General features: G+C 35.6%; 1 protein-coding gene across 8 annotated transcripts in view; it reads right to left on the reverse strand.

The window, feature by feature from the left end:
* Window positions 1–19,171, reverse strand: part of ORC5 (origin recognition complex subunit 5) — a 76,124-nt gene that overhangs the window by 19,378 nt on the left and 37,575 nt on the right. Inside the window, exon 15 of one of the 8 annotated variants that reach the window (XM_064505462.1) lies at window positions 17,824–18,461. The exons of the other annotated variants lie outside the window; for them this stretch is intronic. Within the exon in view, the coding sequence (XP_064361532.1) occupies window positions 18,393–18,461 (69 nt within the window). The 3' untranslated portion in view covers window positions 17,824–18,392. Of the gene's footprint in view, window positions 1–17,823; window positions 18,462–19,171 lie in introns of those variants that run through there. 8 annotated transcript variants of the gene reach the window in all.

Genomic DNA, 19,171 nt, shown 5'->3' on the forward strand with positions numbered 1-19,171 from the left:
GAGTTCTCAAGACATCTTGGTCCCACAAGACACATTAGGGACAAAGCAGAGGCAAGGCCATTACTGCCAAGAGCTAGCTATTGGATCAGGACATCCAGACTCTTTGAGGCACCCTTTGAGGTGCCTGGCAGCCTGCACTCTCCTAAGGCTATATTCAATTTTACTACCAGAAGTAACATTTTGTCTGGAAAATATCAGTGCAGATCTCCAGCTTAACCAGTGATCAAAACTAAATACTCCAAACTATCTCTGTCCTTGCATACCTGTTCCTGCAGAAGCACTACATATCATCACAACTCGACTGATTTTATTTGGGAAGCACACTGAGACTTCTTCACTTCAAGAATAATTTTAAGACACCAACCTCAGGAACTGCCTTTTTAAGACATAATCTTGCACTAAGAAAAAAGAAATTAACAGAATAAATGTTCATACATAGAAGATTCTTCTGTCTCTAAAAACTGTTCTCAGTTTATTCCATAACAGAGAAATTGTGCAATATGAATGCTACCATGGTAACAACTCACTTTATTGAACAAGACAGAAAATAATTATCCCAAACCTGCACATCATGCAAGCATATGCAGTAAATTTAGTGCTGCCCTTTTCCCCCTTGCGTTTTTTTTCCTCTTGCAAAAAGAAATAGATTTTGAATTTATACATTACAGCAAGCCAGGCACCATTTTGCTTTTCCCCTCCCACTTCTTTGTATATTTTACACCTCTTGAGTGCATGATGTGAAGGACCCAGTTACTTACAAAAAGAAAAAGGGATTAATGAATCAGAAATGCTCTTCCCCCTCCTGAGTTAAGTACAGAAGACTCCTATGTAAGTGGTTTGCGCATTTAAGAAAAAAAAAAAAATCAAGCCCTTAGGCAAGAATAGCACATGCTTAGTATTCACTCAGTACACTTAAACAGAAACCCTTACATTTACAGTACACCAAAAGTTATTCATCTCCAAATATAAATTAACCTCGATTTTACTGTTCTGTCCAAATATTCTTTGTGATATTATGTTTGTGAATATATTGCTGTATTTTATATACAAGGGACCATAATATTTTCAGAAGAACTGCATGGGATTTAGCCATACAAATCCAATTAATGTCAATAGAAGTTGTATGGCTAAATCCCTGTGCTCAGCTTTGAAATTTCGGAAGCTGTGGGGGAGGTTTTAGGAGTAGTGAATATGTATTATACAAAACTCAGTTTCCTCAAAGAAAGATAAAACAGCATGAAGGTACCTACAGATGTCAACAAACATATTTATGCGACTCTCCCATGAAAACCACATTCCTAGCTAAGCATGTGAGAATTTCTACAAAATTATATTTTACCAAAAAATCATCAGTATTATCCTGTAGTCTATGTGGAAAAAAAACAGCCACATGTATGTATTAGTTGGATAAATTATTCTTATTTTATCTCCTGTTTCAGTCTTTTTACTTCATTTGCAGGAGATCTGCCTGTCTAATAAAAAATGTTCAAGAATAAATTTAATCCTGTGTTCAGTTAGAGGATAGCCAAGAGGATATGTCTGGGATATATAAAATTCATGTTTTTAAAGGTTACTTTAAAGAGGTGAGTTAGAAGTATTGTGTAAAAAGCTCTCATTTGCCACAGACTTTCCTTACTTTTTTGGTTCATTTAAAATCCAAAACAACTTAAGAGTAGAAATAAAATTACTCTCACCTGATTTTAGCAAAGAAGAATACAGCTGATTTTGCCTCTTTTTTGGCAGACTTCTTTGACTACAAACAATTTATGTCACACACACTCATCTGCACCTATAATACAGGCTGTGTAAAATTCTTAGTTCAGGGTATTGCGTTCATGGAAATGGAACTCTCCAAACTGTACAAATCTATCGTATTTTGATTTAAAAAAAGAAAAACTTTCTTAAGCATATATTGTAATGCTCTGTGCTTCATAAATACAGACACACATATTGCTAAATACATATATACCTTCCTATGAATTTCTCAGAGAGAATGAAAGTATAAGTCCAATAGCTGAACTGGTAGACTTACAATTCCGTGTTTAAAAAAAAAGAGTTATTCATAGCTGCAGATGATTCCTTTTTCTCTTTTCCCCAAACCCTCAACAACCAATACCTGGTATTCACATAATAAATATGGCAACTAGCTGCTTTCCATTTTAAGATATATTATTGTATAAAAGCAAAAACATCAGGTATGTATGTTTTGCATACAACAGTTCAACAAATCCCAAGAGTATTATAACTGTAGAAGACATAAGTTATTATTATACAATAATTTATTTTTGAATTTGACAGTAGTTTTTGTATACACACTTTTTTTTTCCCAGTTCAAGAGCAATTCACTAAGGCAGTGGCAACATTTTTTTTTTTTTTAAAGGTATACAAAAAAAGTCTTACGGGAAGATTTAGCATTGGGCTAGTCAAAGCTTTCTTTCAAGCTTGTTAAATGGTCGTAATTAATTTGAAATAAGTACTGTATCCTCAAAGAGAGGAACTACTTCTGCACATCTTTCCTGAAACAGATAAAACTGCTACTTCACAATAAATAAACCACTGCCACTAGAAGCGAAAACAGCGTTACCTAACTATAACACAACATTTTTCTGCAGTAGTATGTTCTGCAAGCCTTATGATTTGACTAAAGACAAGTTTATTACTATAAATACTATCCTGCTATAACCAACATGTGGCAATACACAACAGCTACTGGGACAGTATCTGAACTGGGGATCTCTCTGGTCAGTAGCTCTCCACAAAGCCTACTTTGAATTTTGCATTCTTTTTTACAACGTGACAGTTTCCAGGCTACAGAATTTCAGTGTATCAAAAATGTCAGCAAGTGGAAATTGCTGAGCGAAGAAAAGGCTTATATCCATAAACCATTCCAAATGCAATAATCTCCAACACACTTCTTTCCATGTCTTCTACAGTCTCTGCCGTTTCCCCCGCCTCTTGCAGCACCTTCCAGTTTCTCATTACATCCCTTTAAAGGCCATACACGTTCTGCTCCTCCTGCTTCCCCAGCCACGTGGGGAGATGCTGCTGCATCCCGGGGGGGGGCTCTGAGCTTTGCTAACTGACCAGCACCAGCCAAACAGAAATATAACCTGTGCCTGTGTCAACACCTCAATGGAGGGTATGAATGCAGGCACCAATCTCCATACCTTTGAAACCTCTGCCCTTCTGTCAATTTGGCCAGAATTGGATAAGCTAAAACATGTGAACGATGTAGAAAGGTGAAAAAACTGATGGACACAATGAGGCTAGAAACAACATTCAAGGAATTAACAAGCCCTCTGAAAAGAAGATATTGTGAATATAAGGTACATGCTAACGATAAACACACTCAAACAGATTAAGGACTGAAAAAAAGCCTGATCAGATTTCCTCCTCAACAGCTCATGCAGTACTTGAATGCTCCAAACACCACAACACTTGGGAGTGGAGGAATGCGTAGCGGCTCAGTAATTAACCACTGACACATTTGTAAAGTCCTTTTCCTTTGTTTCAAAATTCTGAAGAAATGAATAAAATCTGTATTTAAGAAAAAAAAACTATCCAGAAAACTGAAACAGGTTTGAGATTCCCAAGCAGCCTCCTCCCACCAAACTTCTCCAGTGGTCCATAAAAGTAGCAGGCTGCTGAAGGAACCACGGAGGTGAAATGCGGTCAATAGTTGTTAAGTGCACGCAGGATCGTCTGCTTCACAAACGGGTAGTTACTCACTCAGAAATGTAATTTCCATTCAGGTGACTAATGAAATAATACTTCACTGTAAGATTTTTCAGAGGACAAGTTAAAATCATTATCCAGGTTCGGGGCTTAGCGTTTAGTCTCTAACCGGATATTTTTTCCAAGGGGCAGGACTAGCCTTGCACTTCTGCCTCTGCAGAATCCATGTTTCTCCCCACTTCTTGACTGGCTTATCTGCAACCATAGCTTGGATCACAATTTCCAATGACAGAAAGCAGCCTTTTGAAAATGGCACAATTAATTTAAACTAGAAAGCAAACCGCAAGCAGAGAGAAATGGATTAAAAAGCAACAAAACCGTATGTACATATGGTCTTAGATAAGACCTGCCTTGTTAACATTCCCCTTTTCACAGACACAGGGTGAAGCGCTGGGCACTGCCCAGTGGCAACCGCGGCCCCGACACCACAACCTGATTCCTTCCCCTCCCTCCCCCTCTCCAGCACAACCCCAGCCCGCATTCAGGTATTGTTCCTGCCCTCACAAAGCAGCTGAATGCAAGCCGGTGCCAGGTTCCCAGCTAGCCGGGAGAGGCGCTGCTGAATTTAACCCCTCGGACTCCACAGCTGCACTACATCCCCTGATGCGAGAGACACGTACAACGCTGGTAATTCCCACAGGCCCCATAACTGCTAAATGCTTTATTGGAAAATTTCACAGTTTCACAATTACTGGCACATCTCTACTTCATAGCACTGTTTCCCTGCTCTCAAAATGAAGTAGGAGGGGTTCATTTTCTTCAGTGAGACCAGGTGTCATGATTTTCCTGTTGAGACATAATGGCAGGACTACAGGTGTAATATGATATTATTCACTATTCAGTTTCTCATTTTTCCTCCAGCAAATACTAAATACATGTACCCAATTTCCAAAATTTGTACCCTGGGTTCTCTATAACAGGGGATTCCAATAATGTAGTGAATTGAGAAAAAAGGTAGATATGGCTAAAAATGTACGTTTTACTGCTGTAATTGTATGAACATTAGTCACAGTAAAGATACTTCCCATTCCAAGCACAAGAAATGTAGCAATAAAGACAACAGTAGACGGTATGCTTAAGGACATCCAGGCTATCACAGCTGCAACTCAGTATTTAGATCCAACTTAGAAGGAACTGAGACAAAGAAAAAAATGTCTCAAGTACTAATGAAAGTGATTGGCAAATTCTTATTCAGTCAAGAGGTTAGACTTACATGCGGAAGAAAAACAAGGGCAATTTATATTGGGTCATCCAAATTCCTCACATATCCAAAGATTCCAGAGACATAAATGAAATTGTTACTAATCTAAACATAAAGTCAGCCACAAAATAAAGGTTAAGTCCAGATATTAAGATTTATCATAGCTTTACTTTCATCTGAAGCGGTCTGTCATCTTAACTTCAATGTGGAATTATGTCGCTTCAGAAAAAGAAAGTATATTTCAATAGAACTATTTAAATGGCTTTCCAAAAGGATACTGAAATGTTTCCTTGCCTTATACAGTTTGTGTATTTTTTTTCTAAGTATTTATTTATTGCTTAATATCACACCCTCTTTCCTTAAACAACCTCTACTGTATATTCCTACAGTGACCAAAGTGTGCTGGCCTACCAGTCACTTATAAAGTTGATCAGATTGATGACTGTCTATCATTTTATATTACTCCTACTTAGACCTCTTCAGACTCCTCTAAATGAATCCTTTTTTGGTACTCGAAGGCTATAAATACTTCTAGACATTATTATCATCCCCTGGTAGCTATTTAGCCAAATTAGCATAGGGATCATCCCTCTTCATTTGAGCATCACCAAGCACACAGGTAGCTATAAGTAACAATTACGTGTATTCATTTCCTTTAATCTTCCTTCACAAGTCATTCCCCTCTAGCCTTGAATCTTTGCTGCTCTTCACGCTTACACCTTCTTTTCAGTATTACACTACTCTCCACTTATTTTCCTTTCTCTGAACAGTTTCGTTTCAAGTTGTTTTCCCTTATGCATGTTAGCTTGAATTTACTAGTTCATCCTGATTTTTTTCATTGATGTATTTTTTTTTCTAACAAAGCATCAGGCTTAAAAGCATCTCTTCCATTCATGTTAAACACAACCACAGAAAAAATAAAATCACCTGGATTAAAGACTAGCAGTTTAGTTTATTAAAAGTATTATAAGCCTAAGTACCTTATGGATTCATTTTTTTTTAATATATACTTTTTTTTTATTTTAATCTTTGGCCCTGCTTTTCCAGGTTTTAGGCACCAACGACTTTGGGTAATCAGTCTGAAACACCTTTGGTTTTCAGAGTATAGATAACTAACCTTTTTCTTTACATTCGTCTCTTTATCTGCATGACACTTCCACCAAAAATGATTAATTAGATAAAGACTTCAAGCAGTACCTTTCATCCCCTACCATACTTGCTTGCTTTCTAGGTTTGCTATCTTCCTTCACAATGGTTACAAAATACTGAATTATCCCCAATGCCTGAGCACAACGTGCGTACAAAAGCCTCGTCCGAGCCCGACTGCAACAGTCTCACTCTCAAGGGACAGCAGTCTGGCTCATGGAAGTAAATCCCAGACGCTGAGTAGAACTTTAAAATTAGACTATTTTGGTGTAGACGATGAGAACAAGATACTAGCTTCAGAAGGTGTAAACCAAATCATAAAAGTGATAAAAGGAGTAACTTTTAGGCTATGCATTTTGCTCCATCTAGGAGGGAAGGAAAAAGCAGGCCAAGTATGCACTGACAGACTGACCAGCCAACCGTTCAAAAGCTCCAGGCAATCATCATGTGCCTGCAGTCAGCCCTCCTCCCCCCTTTACCGTATCTGATTTCCTGACATGTTTTATGATACAGGTTGGTAGTTTAAACAGAAAGGTAGCTTAGCTACTTCAAAAGCTTGTTTGTAAAAGGTAAGTGTCCAGAATTATGTTAAATGGCAACCTTTCTGTCACTGTTAACGAATAGAAGTCAGGAAAAAAATTAAAAAAAAACAGGGAAAAAAAACAACCAAAAGAAAAGTCATGAAAGGTGAATTACACAGAAGATTTTTCAGGATACAATTAAAAAGCAATAATAAAAAAAGAGATTATGCTGCTGATGTCACTGCTATACCTGTTCAGTGAATCAGAAAAGATTACTTCAGTCTCCCAGTCCTCTAGACTGTCAATCTAGCATCTTTTATAAGCACTACAGTCACACAAATTATTAAAAAGCTCTTCCCTGCACCAGCAGTGTTACATATCCATTAGAGACCACTCCAGGCTAGGAAATATCTGTTGCAAAAAGTCTTCCTGGGCCATATGCTACTAATAAATAAGAAAGGCTGGAAAAGATCATTTTGTATCAACAATCTTCAGTTTTCTTCTCATGTCTCTGTGCTAATCCCTTAAATCAATCTGTTTACTTTCAGTACCAACTATAGTAATTTTTTTAAAACTACATTACTCTTCAGTTCATCCTCTGACTTTACCTTTCATATTTCTTGCCCAGATATCTAAAACATAAAATGCCCTCTTGTCCTTTTTATGTAGGTCACAGATGGTCTGAGGTATATCAAGCACTCCTCGATTATTTAACTAGATCAACTTGGATCTCCATCTTCTGCCTCTTAATAGATACTCCAGCTACCATCCCTCCTGTTTTTCAAACTCACTACAATTTAACAGAATTTGAATTCAGAACCTCCTAAAGACACAGATACTCCATGTGCACCTTCTATTCCTCATATTGGAATGCTCTAACATGTTCACAAACAATCATGAATGCCCTACACTTCATTTGGAGCGTATTTCAAGAAGCATGTATGAAAGGTGAGCAGGTGGAAAAAAGAAGTTACATGTGTGTTAAAAACATGCACAGTGAAAGATACCTTCCAGTGTTCAATGTGAATTGTTATAACGACGTAGCATCACATTCCGTTAGAAATGGAAATAAATTGTATTTACAATCTTATTCAGAAAAAAATTATTACTTGGAAAACTTGACATAATTTGAAGCTTAAACTACAGACAATACATATTTTTTAAACTTTCTCTACATGGATAACAGCTGGGTAAGAGATGAACATCTGAATGAAGTTAAAGGTTGCCCCATCACATGTTAATGAAACATACTTCCAGTTGACAACTGCATTCTGCTCATCTGAAATAGACCTGCCTTCAAGTATTTCAGCTTTAATTTTAGTTGATAAGCTATGCACAAAAATTCACTCTGAATAAGCTAAGCTATATTTTTATGTTTTACCTTCAAAACACTTTCTGAACTTCAGATAACTGAGTGCCCTTTTAATTTTTGTAATTCTTCTGTGAATTTCACTTGCAGAACTTATACCTAGCCTCTTCATATTTCAAAGCAACAGAGGCATAAAATCCTACCTTTCTTGTCACATACAGCCTTCTCATGCGAAATGAGATGACTCTCAGAAAATGCCTTCCAAGAGACAGAGCTGTTCTATAGCTGCTGTTATTGAAATCTGGTTGAAAGATATATGGTTCACATTACAATTTCAAGGATGTAAAATGACAGATCATCCTCACAGAATTCTGCAAAGTAAGTTTCTACCAGGAAAACCCTGTCATTGAAACAACAGCATTTCAGCACTTGTTCTCTGGAATACATCAAAAGCAGCCTTGCAAAAAGGAAGGGAAGGCTTACACTAGCCTGCCAGCCTTGCAACGCAATCCTGGAACATGCCTTTCCCAAGTACGCTACACAGCTTAACTGGTCAACTTACTTCATGGCAGACAGGATGAGCAGTAAGATCTATAAATCAAGCACTTCTGTTGCTCTGCAACAGTTTTGGCGAGGTGCACCTCTGAAGAGGGATATTTGAAGGTTTTTTGCATTTGAGACTAGATGCCTTGACTCCATTTCCAGTTGATGGAGTAATATGAGTACTTTCAGGACATGGCTCACTGCAACTTAACATAGATGCAAAAAGTTGTCATAAACAGGGTGTTTTTAGATGCTCATATTGGTATGCATGGGATGATGTTTTTTGCATGCTTATTTCTCTAACTAGAAAAGGACACTAAATGACTAGCTCAGATATACTTTTACCATGCAGACATTTAAATATGGCAAGACCAACCTCATCCAAAATAACCACATCTTTTTTTTCTTCATCTCATGTGAGAAATTAAGTCATAGGATAGTAAGGACAGAGACTTTGTGCAGCACCTAATGTACCTTGGGATATTCACCATCATTTTTAGCCCTTAAAATAATAATAATTTCACAGTAAACCTGCTGATTAGCCATATCGCTGGGAATTTTACTAAAACCTGCTTTTCTGAATCAAGCTTTTCCTAGCCTGAGCTAGGCTAGGATTTGTTTTGGCTTCCTATTCTGTCACTCTTCTATATTTTAAATAATTGCAATAATTGCAATGTTTACTAAGAATATAAACTTTTCCTAAGTGAGATTAACTCATACCCTGCTGTCAACCTTCCACACTGCCCTTCCCCAGATATTTGCCAATTTTCATTTCCACAGATGGAGAACAGATATTATTTCAATTCTTACTAATCCTCATCTATCAAGAGTCATTCCTTTGTCAACAAGCCTCATATTTTGAAATCCTGCCTTTCAAATTAACTGTAATGCAGCTGCTTCTTTTGTCCAAGATGCTGTGGCAAGCTCTGCTATTCCCTACCAAATGAATAGAAAGCAGCATAAGGTCTTTGGGGGAGGAGGGATGTCAAGTAGAAAGTCAGTGGCTAAAACTGACTGCAGTTGGCAGAGCAGAAACACTACAAGTATTCACTGAAGTGATTCAATATATTCCTTAACATCCTGTTTTGCTACCTTGTGTACTAACTGCATGCATACACAGCCTTGGTACTTTCTGGCCCTATCAAAAACTGTAAAGGGTCTCCTGATATGCATACGATGCTCCAAATTTATTTCACATATAATACAACAAAGGCACCTGTATCCAAAAGACAGATGGGGTTTAAGTAGGTGAAGAAAACTTAATCAAGATAGGGAGATGTAATAACATGTTAGACAGCGAGAAGAGGACAAGGACCACATTAGAACTAGCCTAAGGAGCACATCAGTAAAAGAACATAAAATTATAGACAACTGGTGATATTGAACCTTTTTCAGGGCATAACTGAAAGTGGTGATTATATTACTATGCACAGGGAAGACACAGACCCATTTCAGTAGGAAAGGTGGCAAAATGAAGACCTCAGGAGGATACTGGTATTCTTACAACAAAGATATTGGTGTTACCTCAACTCCGCAGAGCAAGTAAGCTGTTTAGGCTAAAAGACAATGGCAGCACAAAGTAAAACAGGTAAAACAGGTCTTCAGTAATTTTAAACCAGAAATTAAAAATTAGTTCTAGTCACCAGGGGAGTGAGAAAACTGGGTCACTCAATATAATTTCTTGACTATTGAGCTTAGTCCTCATCTTGAAACTGGATTTTGCTGAACTAGGCTCTATACAAATGCACAACAAAGAGATGGTTCATTTCCCCATATAGTTTGTAGTCCAAGTTGTAAAAGAAACCAACATACTTATTCTTAAGAAAGAGACTGATAATGTTTATCAACAGGGGTTAACGATGCCATTCATGATGGTCTGAGGGCTCAATAGGTTGTTTCTAGTCTTATGTCATAGCATAACACAAGAATTTGCAAGAGAAAACTAATAAACTCTACTGTAACTCTCCAATCTACTTGAGCCAAAGACAAGTATCAACTATCTCTCCTAATACTGTGTACAAACTTATTTCTGTGAATAGCTGATGATTCTGGAACAGATTATGTGCATGCACTAAATGGTTAAAGGAAAGTGATTTAAAAACTTATCATATACAGGCTGTTTTTAGATATATACATTATTAAGAGAGGTTGTGCAGTACTTGCTTAATTAATCTTTGCTGTCTTAACAGATGAACCAGATGTACTATTATGTTCTTTGTTCTTCTCCAAAGAGGGGATGAGCCGATTATTTATCTCCAAACAATAGAAGTTCATGTACCACAGTGAAGATTTTTTTTTAATCTGGAAGGCAATCACTAACAAGCTTCAGCTGCAACTGCTTAATGTAAACACAGTGTGAACTTGTTTCTCGAGTATTAAATGATGACGTTCCTTCCATTAAATACATGAAACCAATTTCTAAATAAGTGTTTAAAGAGAGGGATGGAAAGGATAGAGTTTGGGAGGAGGGAAACTCTGTTTTGTCTTTCATGTAGCGTCGTACTTGGTTCTTTTATGTACTGACACATTTTCATAGATAAGTTAAAACTTGCCAGGGTTCAAATACCATTTACAAATAATATCCTGAGATAACAGAATTTAAAGAAACCGTCAGTTAATGCAAATTCCCTATGTTATACACCATGCAATCTCAGAGGTGTCTGAGCACAAAGGAATACATAATCTTATGTTCACATGGCCACAAAAATTGTGAACATTTAACAGGTTCACAGAGCATATAAAACACCTTATCACTACTCTAGCAACCTTGTATATCTACCTCAAAAATCACATGTTCTTATTTGATTATATTTGAAAAGATCAAATTTATTGTAAACCCATTAAAAAAATTTAGCGTATAGCTAAATGCTGGCTTATAGGAATCAGCAAATTCTTAGAGATCTGCTACTAAAATAAAAAAACTAAAATTAAATAGCAAGAAGGTTTGAAATGAGTCAATTTTTATAAGTTTGACAGAAGAAATTTATGAATTAACTCTACCTTCCTTGAACTGAATCACCTCTGAAGTTCTCCCTTTCTCTTTCAATATCCTTTCTCTTGTCATAACCAAAATTTCTTCCATAAAACTCATTTCCAAAAGTTCATGATAATTTGTCCTTTTAAATGTATTAGGTTATTTTTAAGGCATCAATTAAGTGCCAAGGTGGGTACTATTACCAGCAGCTCTTTGGAGAAATAAGATAAAGTTTTTCTACCTGAAATTAGTGAAAAAAGAATTTAAATAGAATAAAGAGAAATCAAATAGAATTTGATTAAGAAAATATTTTTACATTAAGGGAATCAAGCATATTAGTCTGCCTGTTCACAATTTTAATTACAAAGTACGACTTAAACTGAGAACTAAGAACAGAGTTTTATTTTTCAGAGCCATGCTGAGACTTAAAAATTATAGTCAGCTATTTGGTTAAAAGTAATGTTTGCTCCTTTTCTTTCAGATAACAGCAGGCTCTCTCAAGCTGCCATAGTCATTGCTAAAGTGCTAACCTATGTTACCATGCTGTGCGTCACATTAAATTCCTATTTCAGCTTGTGAATTTCTGACAGATTAGTCCAACGAGCAATAACAGAAAATGAGAAGGAAAAAAAAAAAGTTTTTTTTTTATATGGTTACCTTTCTCTTATTATCATCTTCCCAAACGCACTGAAATCAAGAGATTACTGATGAACAGATTGCTACTCTTTTTAATCAATAGATCGATCAAGCAAAATAAAGCACATCTTACGCATGTACATCTGCAGAAGAACACAGAAAATATGGTCAATATTCAACACTACTAATATTAACTGTCTATATCTGCCAACAGCTAAGAAAGCTATTATAATAATCTAAAAAGTCTCTTTAGTATGGGAAACCATGAAGTCACTGGATCAAAAGGCTGCATTACAACCCTGTATGGACAGGACACCTGCAGGCTATGTCCCAGTTATATATGACTTTCTATGCATGACATATATATGGTATTATTTATACAAGACTGCCGATATTCTGTGCTGGCAAGACGCATCTGTGTACCTTCAATTGCACTGAAAGAGGCGGGAAAGTTTATCTGGATCAGTAATGAAAATCAGATAACCCCAGAATCTGTGGTTTATATCCCATAATTCTTACCATAGGGAGGTTATGAAGCAAATGTCTTCCAACTGACTAGACAGAAGGGTCCATCATAAAACTAACAGCTTTCCTGAAGCCCAAGAAAAAGCTTTTCAGACCTTTTCCATGTAGTTGGTTTTTTTGTAAAAGCAGATGCTCTCCCCTCCATGAAATTATAGTAGGACTATTCTGGGGAAGACAATTCTCATGGCCGGATTGCATTAAGCAGTGTATTTTTATTTACTTTCCTCTGAAACAACAGGACAGTGAAATGCAAGCAATCATCTGTAGATCAAGTTAATGGGGCAGAGACAGAAGCTGATGACATAGTCTCTTGTAATTTAAGTCTAGAACTTGAGAAGTGATAAAAATAGAGAAATACAGGACAGCATGTTTGTTTATATCCCAGAAACAAAATAAAAAAACCCTACCTATACCATTAATCAACTCCAAAAGCCACTTTAACTTTCACAATCATCTCACTTCTGAATGTGCACTACTTAATTTTCAATGATAATTCCACTTTTTAACAACATATAAAATAATTCTGCAAATGCATTCACATACTTGTATTTCTATAACTGTTAGAATTACTAGCTTATTTTGAGATACTGCTGCTCAGTACTATCTAAAGGGAGTAATAAAGCACTATGAAGCAATCTCCAAATTCAGACTCATGATATGCTGTAATTATGTCTTGAATCAGCTTGCAGTATCATCTTTAAGATTAAAAACCTTATTAAAAAAAGATATTCAACAACAAAAAAAAAGTCATCACAGCACAGATTAACTTATATCACAAAGTTTTGAATGCTAAGCTTAGCTGAGAACAGGATAGAGATATTTTCTGCCATGAAAGAAGTCCCACACATGTACTTAACTAGATCATTTATTACAAAATTCTCCAATTTAAAATTTAAGAATATTTCATTTCTTAAAAATTTTATCACCAACTTTAGCTGGTTGTCAAGAGAAATGACAAGTACAATGTTTGCAGACTCTCACAGCAAAAAAAGTAGTTTAGTAGAAGAAGAAAAAGCAGAATCAACAATTCTTCAGTATTTTGCTTGTTTTGAGAAAGACTCATGACAAAAATAATCTACTTATGGACATATGACCATTACAAAAGCATGTCATACATTTTTAACACTCTCCAAAATGAAAACAGTTTCCCCCCCCCCTCTGTTCTGCTCCATAATAAGGCCTCTTTGAGAATATCTTAGCACAACACACACCTTTAAACAGACTTTTTTCTTCTGGAAACATACATACCTGCTCTAATTTTTCAATAGAAACTTTTTTGTGTTAGTGGTACACAGATGTAAAATATTCATTAAGCAGTCCCCACAACACCAAGGAGAGCTTGAACACAGTACAGGAACAGTGGATCTAGTAAAAAGTAATTCTCATTCTGCCAAGACTTGTTGAGTATAGAATGGAAAATTCAGTATTTTCAAACATTAACACAATCTGAGCTTGTAGAAGCAATCAGTCTTTTTGCTTGAAATGATTTTTAAGTTGACACTACTCCTATTTATCAGAACTGATATATCAAGGGGATCTAACATAAGCCATTAACAGTTAGCATTACAGTTGTGATACACAATGTCCCAGAAAGCCTATGCCATAATAAAAGCACTCTATTTATCAAAGAAGCAGATAACAAAACCAGATTTCATTCCAATCTTGCAACAACCTCGCCATAGTTTAGAGTTATGAAAAAAGATGAATTATATATCAAATATAAGAATATCAAATACTCCTCTGAGAAAAGCAAGATATAAAGTATTCTTCTAAGATACAACAGAGGAAGGAATATTGCAGGTAAATTGCCACATACAGTTTGAGCTTATGTAAATATTATCAGTTATTCCTTCATCTATTCCATGTGACAAGACAAGAAAGCAAGGCAAAAAGAAAACAAACCTGACACATTTCTATGCGCCAGGAAAGGGCTTTTTCTTTCTTTTTGTTTTTAAATGAAATTATGTTCCTCTAGCTCCCTCCAGCTGGGAGCATGCTATATGCATCAGTGGTTTTGTGCATTATTAACAGAGCTATATTATATTGGCAATTAACGTATTACTCTAAATCTTATGGCTGTACACTTGCTCTAACTTCAGATAAAAAGCTCTAGCTTTGTGGAAGGGTGTCGGTTGTTTTGCCATATTAGAAAATTCTTTTTTTTACCCTCACTCCAAATTCTTATACCTTGATAACTAAACTAATTTTAGGAATTTGTGGTACTCCTACAGAAATTCAGGTGCTCTTCTTAGATCCAGTATCAAACAGAACAAAAATGAATGAATGAAACTAAATGAACTAAATGAAACACTGGTTATGACATATAAAATGCCTTATGTGTCACGTTACATCCACAGAAATAGATGGCATATATAAAAACCTCATTTTCCAAATGCTCTGTAATCAGAAATGAGTTCTAAGTGTACAACCATCTGAACATTACTCTCTGAATATTACCAAACTGGGTAACAGCAAAGGCACACTTGATTCTGGATGCAAACACTGACCAATTTTTTTCTTAAATGACCTAACGGTCTAACTTAATGCATTATACTGAAAATGCAAATAGAACTGAATTACTATAAAGTATTTATCCAGTAATTTTCAGCTTAGCATACTAAGTATTAGTATATTAGTATACTCTGAGATAAGTTACCGCAGATCTCTGCAGAGGTGCCTTTCCAAACATTCTGGGATGCATTAACAGGAATAAAGTATGCAAGACAAAGGGATTAACTCCATTTTATCTCATAAAGGTAACACCATAGCTCAAGCGTAACTAGATTCAGGCAATCTTATGAAAAACATACTTCACAAGAAAGCAGAAGCATGATAAAAGGTCTAAAAACCATGACTCATGAGAAATGGTTAGAAGAATTGAGTATCAGGAAGCAATCAGAAAAGCAGGTTGGTAGAGGAAATTCTGTTGGCTAATTTTGTCTTGTAAATCATAATCTTAGAACAGTAACAAAAATATCTTCCTGCTTACTGGCTGTGATACTGAATTAACAATCCTTGTCCACTTGAATGTAAAATGAGCTGATTTAATTTAAATCACTGCTGATAGCTCCTGCACCAAGTTTTTTGCAAAAATTCACTCATGCATCCTATTTAAGACGCAGTTTATGAAGAGAATAGTTGCATTTCTCTTTAAATGCAAAAAACCTAAAATGAAATATTACCCTTCTACAAATTGAATAGACTCTCAGAACCTTTGCAGTACACACCTGCAGCAGTAACGGACTGCTTCCTTGTATCCCTCCATTCTGTACTAACTGCACTTGGACACAATGTACTTCTGCTATTCTGTGCAGTGGGTCCATGTGGACACACAAATCACACTCTGTGGTGTTCCCCAAGTCTGCTAGAGTAAGCTGCCAGGAAGCATCAACTGGGGTACACAGGAAAGGAAACCCTGTGACTTGTTTGCTGTAGGAGGTAGACTGCATACCACAGAGTTGCATTGTTTTTAGCATACTTTGAAAGTATATTTTCTTTTTTTTTTCCACAATTAAAAATAACATTTTATCTTTTAAAATCCATTGGCCACATGCTCAACCTAACCATGCAACCAATGGGCAAAACATGAACAAGTTCTGTGCAAGTCCTGTCCCAGGCAACATGCCAAGTGGTGGCGGTCTCATCTGCAACCTGTTAAATTATTACACAAAAGTACATCTGAAGAAAAACATTTAAAGATTTTTGTCTTCTAAAACAGTTACAGAAGCAAGAAAATGCTTCAACTTCCCTTATATTTTGGTTTTAAAAAAAACAAACAACAGAAACAAAAGAAACAAGCAAATTCAAACAAATTCAGTGACAGAGAACAGTAATCCACAAGTGTGTTAAAAATAGTACCTGACCAATTAGAAGTAACAAGAAAATCAATGGATTTTCTGGAGGAGAGGGAGCACTGACAACTTCTCAAGTGAATACAGACCTATATTCACATACATACTGACATCAATATTCTAGAAAAGGAAAAATCTCACTTTAATTTCCTCTCAAACATTTTCCCCCCCCACCAGAGGTGGCAAAATTTTACTCAAAAGCCAAACACAAAACCCAGAAGCTTCAACTTTCAAAGTGGTAATTGAAACAGTTTGCATTTGGAGAAGTTCAATTTGCATAGGGTTTTTTTTGGTGCTACTCCCCTATCCTGATTAGTGAGGAAAAACAAAATGAATGAGATAAATTCATGTGAATGAATTGGTTTACATCAGGAATGAATTTACAGCAGGAAAAACATAGTCTTGTATCAACTGTAAAGATCAGACTTCTGAAAGGAAGACACCTTTTATTTGAATAAAATATAAGACCATTTTTAAGGACTAATTACCATTAGAAGGCAAAAATTAGATCAAGATTCAAATTTTATGTTGAAATTCTATATTGTAAAAACAAAGTATTTTAGTAAATCATAGCATTAACAGAATATTAACATTTTGCAAAAGTTTTATCTTGAAAAGCTAATATGCAGAATTTGTGTGGATAGAAATTACACATGGAAATAAGTAAGAAATATCAAGAAATTAACAATGTGCCAGATCTAATAGCTCTTGAATCTTTACTGAGATTGTTAATCAGCTTTAAAGCTGAAGTGGGCTATTTTCTGAGAGTACATGAGGAGCATGAACATAGTATTTGGCTCATGTACAGCTTCTGAATATACAAATGAAAGAGTACATAAAATGACTGTTGAATCAGTTGAATCAGATTGCTGAATCATACAATGATTATTGAAGCAGTTGAAGCAGTTGAATCAGTGGAAATGATCAGCTGAAGTCAAATATTTGATTTAAAACATTTTAAACTGTGTACAATATAGTTTCAAGAATAATTTCCATGATACCCGTGTAAACAAGAAAACATGGTGGTATCCTGTGGTATCTAACAGAAAAATGTATAGACATTGTAATACCGCTCCTAAGTACTTACTTCATTTGAAAAAATGTATTTACAGAATAACTAATATCACAATCAGTGGAATATAAAATGTGTTGCACTATTCAAGATGACAAAAAATGTAATTAAACTTTAGTTCATACTAAACATTAATTCAATATTAATTCAAATAGCTTAAACACTATTTCTGAAATCTATTTTAAACTCTACTATGTTTCATGTTATTTTACATTAGACAGTTCAAGAATTTTTAATTAAAGTTTAATGCAAAATTATTTTCAGAATTGGAGAAAAATCAAAGCAAAAAGTCTTCATCAACACAGTAACCTGTGTTAGGTTTAATACAGCCTTTTTATTGTATCCTTATAGATTAACCTGGACATATTCAGAAGAAAAAACAATTACAGATATTATTTGATAATACTGCCATCTAGTGTACACTCTAAATTAGCAGAAATACTTACTTGAAATTTTCATTCTGCAGTTAAATCTACAGGGACAGAAGGGGGAATTACACACCATGTAATTGTACACAAAGCTGTATGTCTTCAGTGCTACCTAACCGTGTATTGGAATAACGACATTTGTTTGGATTTAAACATCAGCATGTTATGGCAGATATACTAATTTTGAAAATATAGAGTAAAACTATGTTATATAACCACATAATGCTTATGGCTTTAAATGCACCAAAGTGTTTTTGAAAATGATTGCAGGCCAAAATCAAGAGGATTTAAAGCTAATATCCCATTCATAAATTTTACTATTTAATGCTCCCCACTCTTGTCACCATCATTCACTTTCACATTACTTGAGTAAACCATCGATCCAAACTTCACTTTGCTCCTTGAAAATTGCAAAAGTTTCAGGCAAAGCTCCAAATTTCAGAGTTGCAGATCAACAGGCAGTCTTCTTGCTTCCCGCCTGTTCTCTCATCATATGCCTGAGGAGTTGCATTCTTTCAGTCTTTAAATTGAAATTGTTATGTTTAAAGATCATAGTGAGAGCTGGCTTCAAACACTTAAAGGTTTAATACAGTAAATATCTATGTGGTGGATCATCAGTAGAACTGAAGCAAATGAAAACAATTTCAACATTACTGGGATCATATCGTATCTTCCGATATGTCTTACAAGACTGTCTCATAAGACTCCTTTTTCATTTCTTACTGGACTAAACCTAGTTCTGCTCCTGTTGATGCAAGTTCTACTCATGGAACAAATAAATCTCTTTTGCCTTAGAATTCTCTCCAAGCCTCAGCTTCAACACTTTACGTCTTAAGTCAGAAAACCACTGCCTACTACAAAGCACATAAAAACAGCACCCTCTAAGGAAAGGGATGTAACTAACACCTTGACTGATAGACTTGACAGGTAGACTTCATAGCGCTACTGCAGCAATACAGTGAATTAAAGGATCAATACAACATTCATACAAAAGCAAATATCTCAGGCTACCTCTGATGCTGGCCAGATCATACAATAACCTTTAACTAAAGGAGCTTGAGAGAAAACATTAACTGAAGGTAAGCTATCCGACAGCTGTCTACTGCGTCTGTAAAGCAACAGGGTCCCCACCACTATTAACAATAAAGATATTCAGATATCATTAATTAAATACAGTGCCACAATTCTTTAGGTCCTGTATTTTTCCAATTATAAGATGTGTATATTTGT

This window comes from Dromaius novaehollandiae, chromosome 1, assembly GCF_036370855.1.
Source record: "Dromaius novaehollandiae isolate bDroNov1 chromosome 1, bDroNov1.hap1, whole genome shotgun sequence".
NCBI lineage: Eukaryota > Metazoa > Chordata > Aves > Casuariiformes > Dromaiidae > Dromaius > Dromaius novaehollandiae.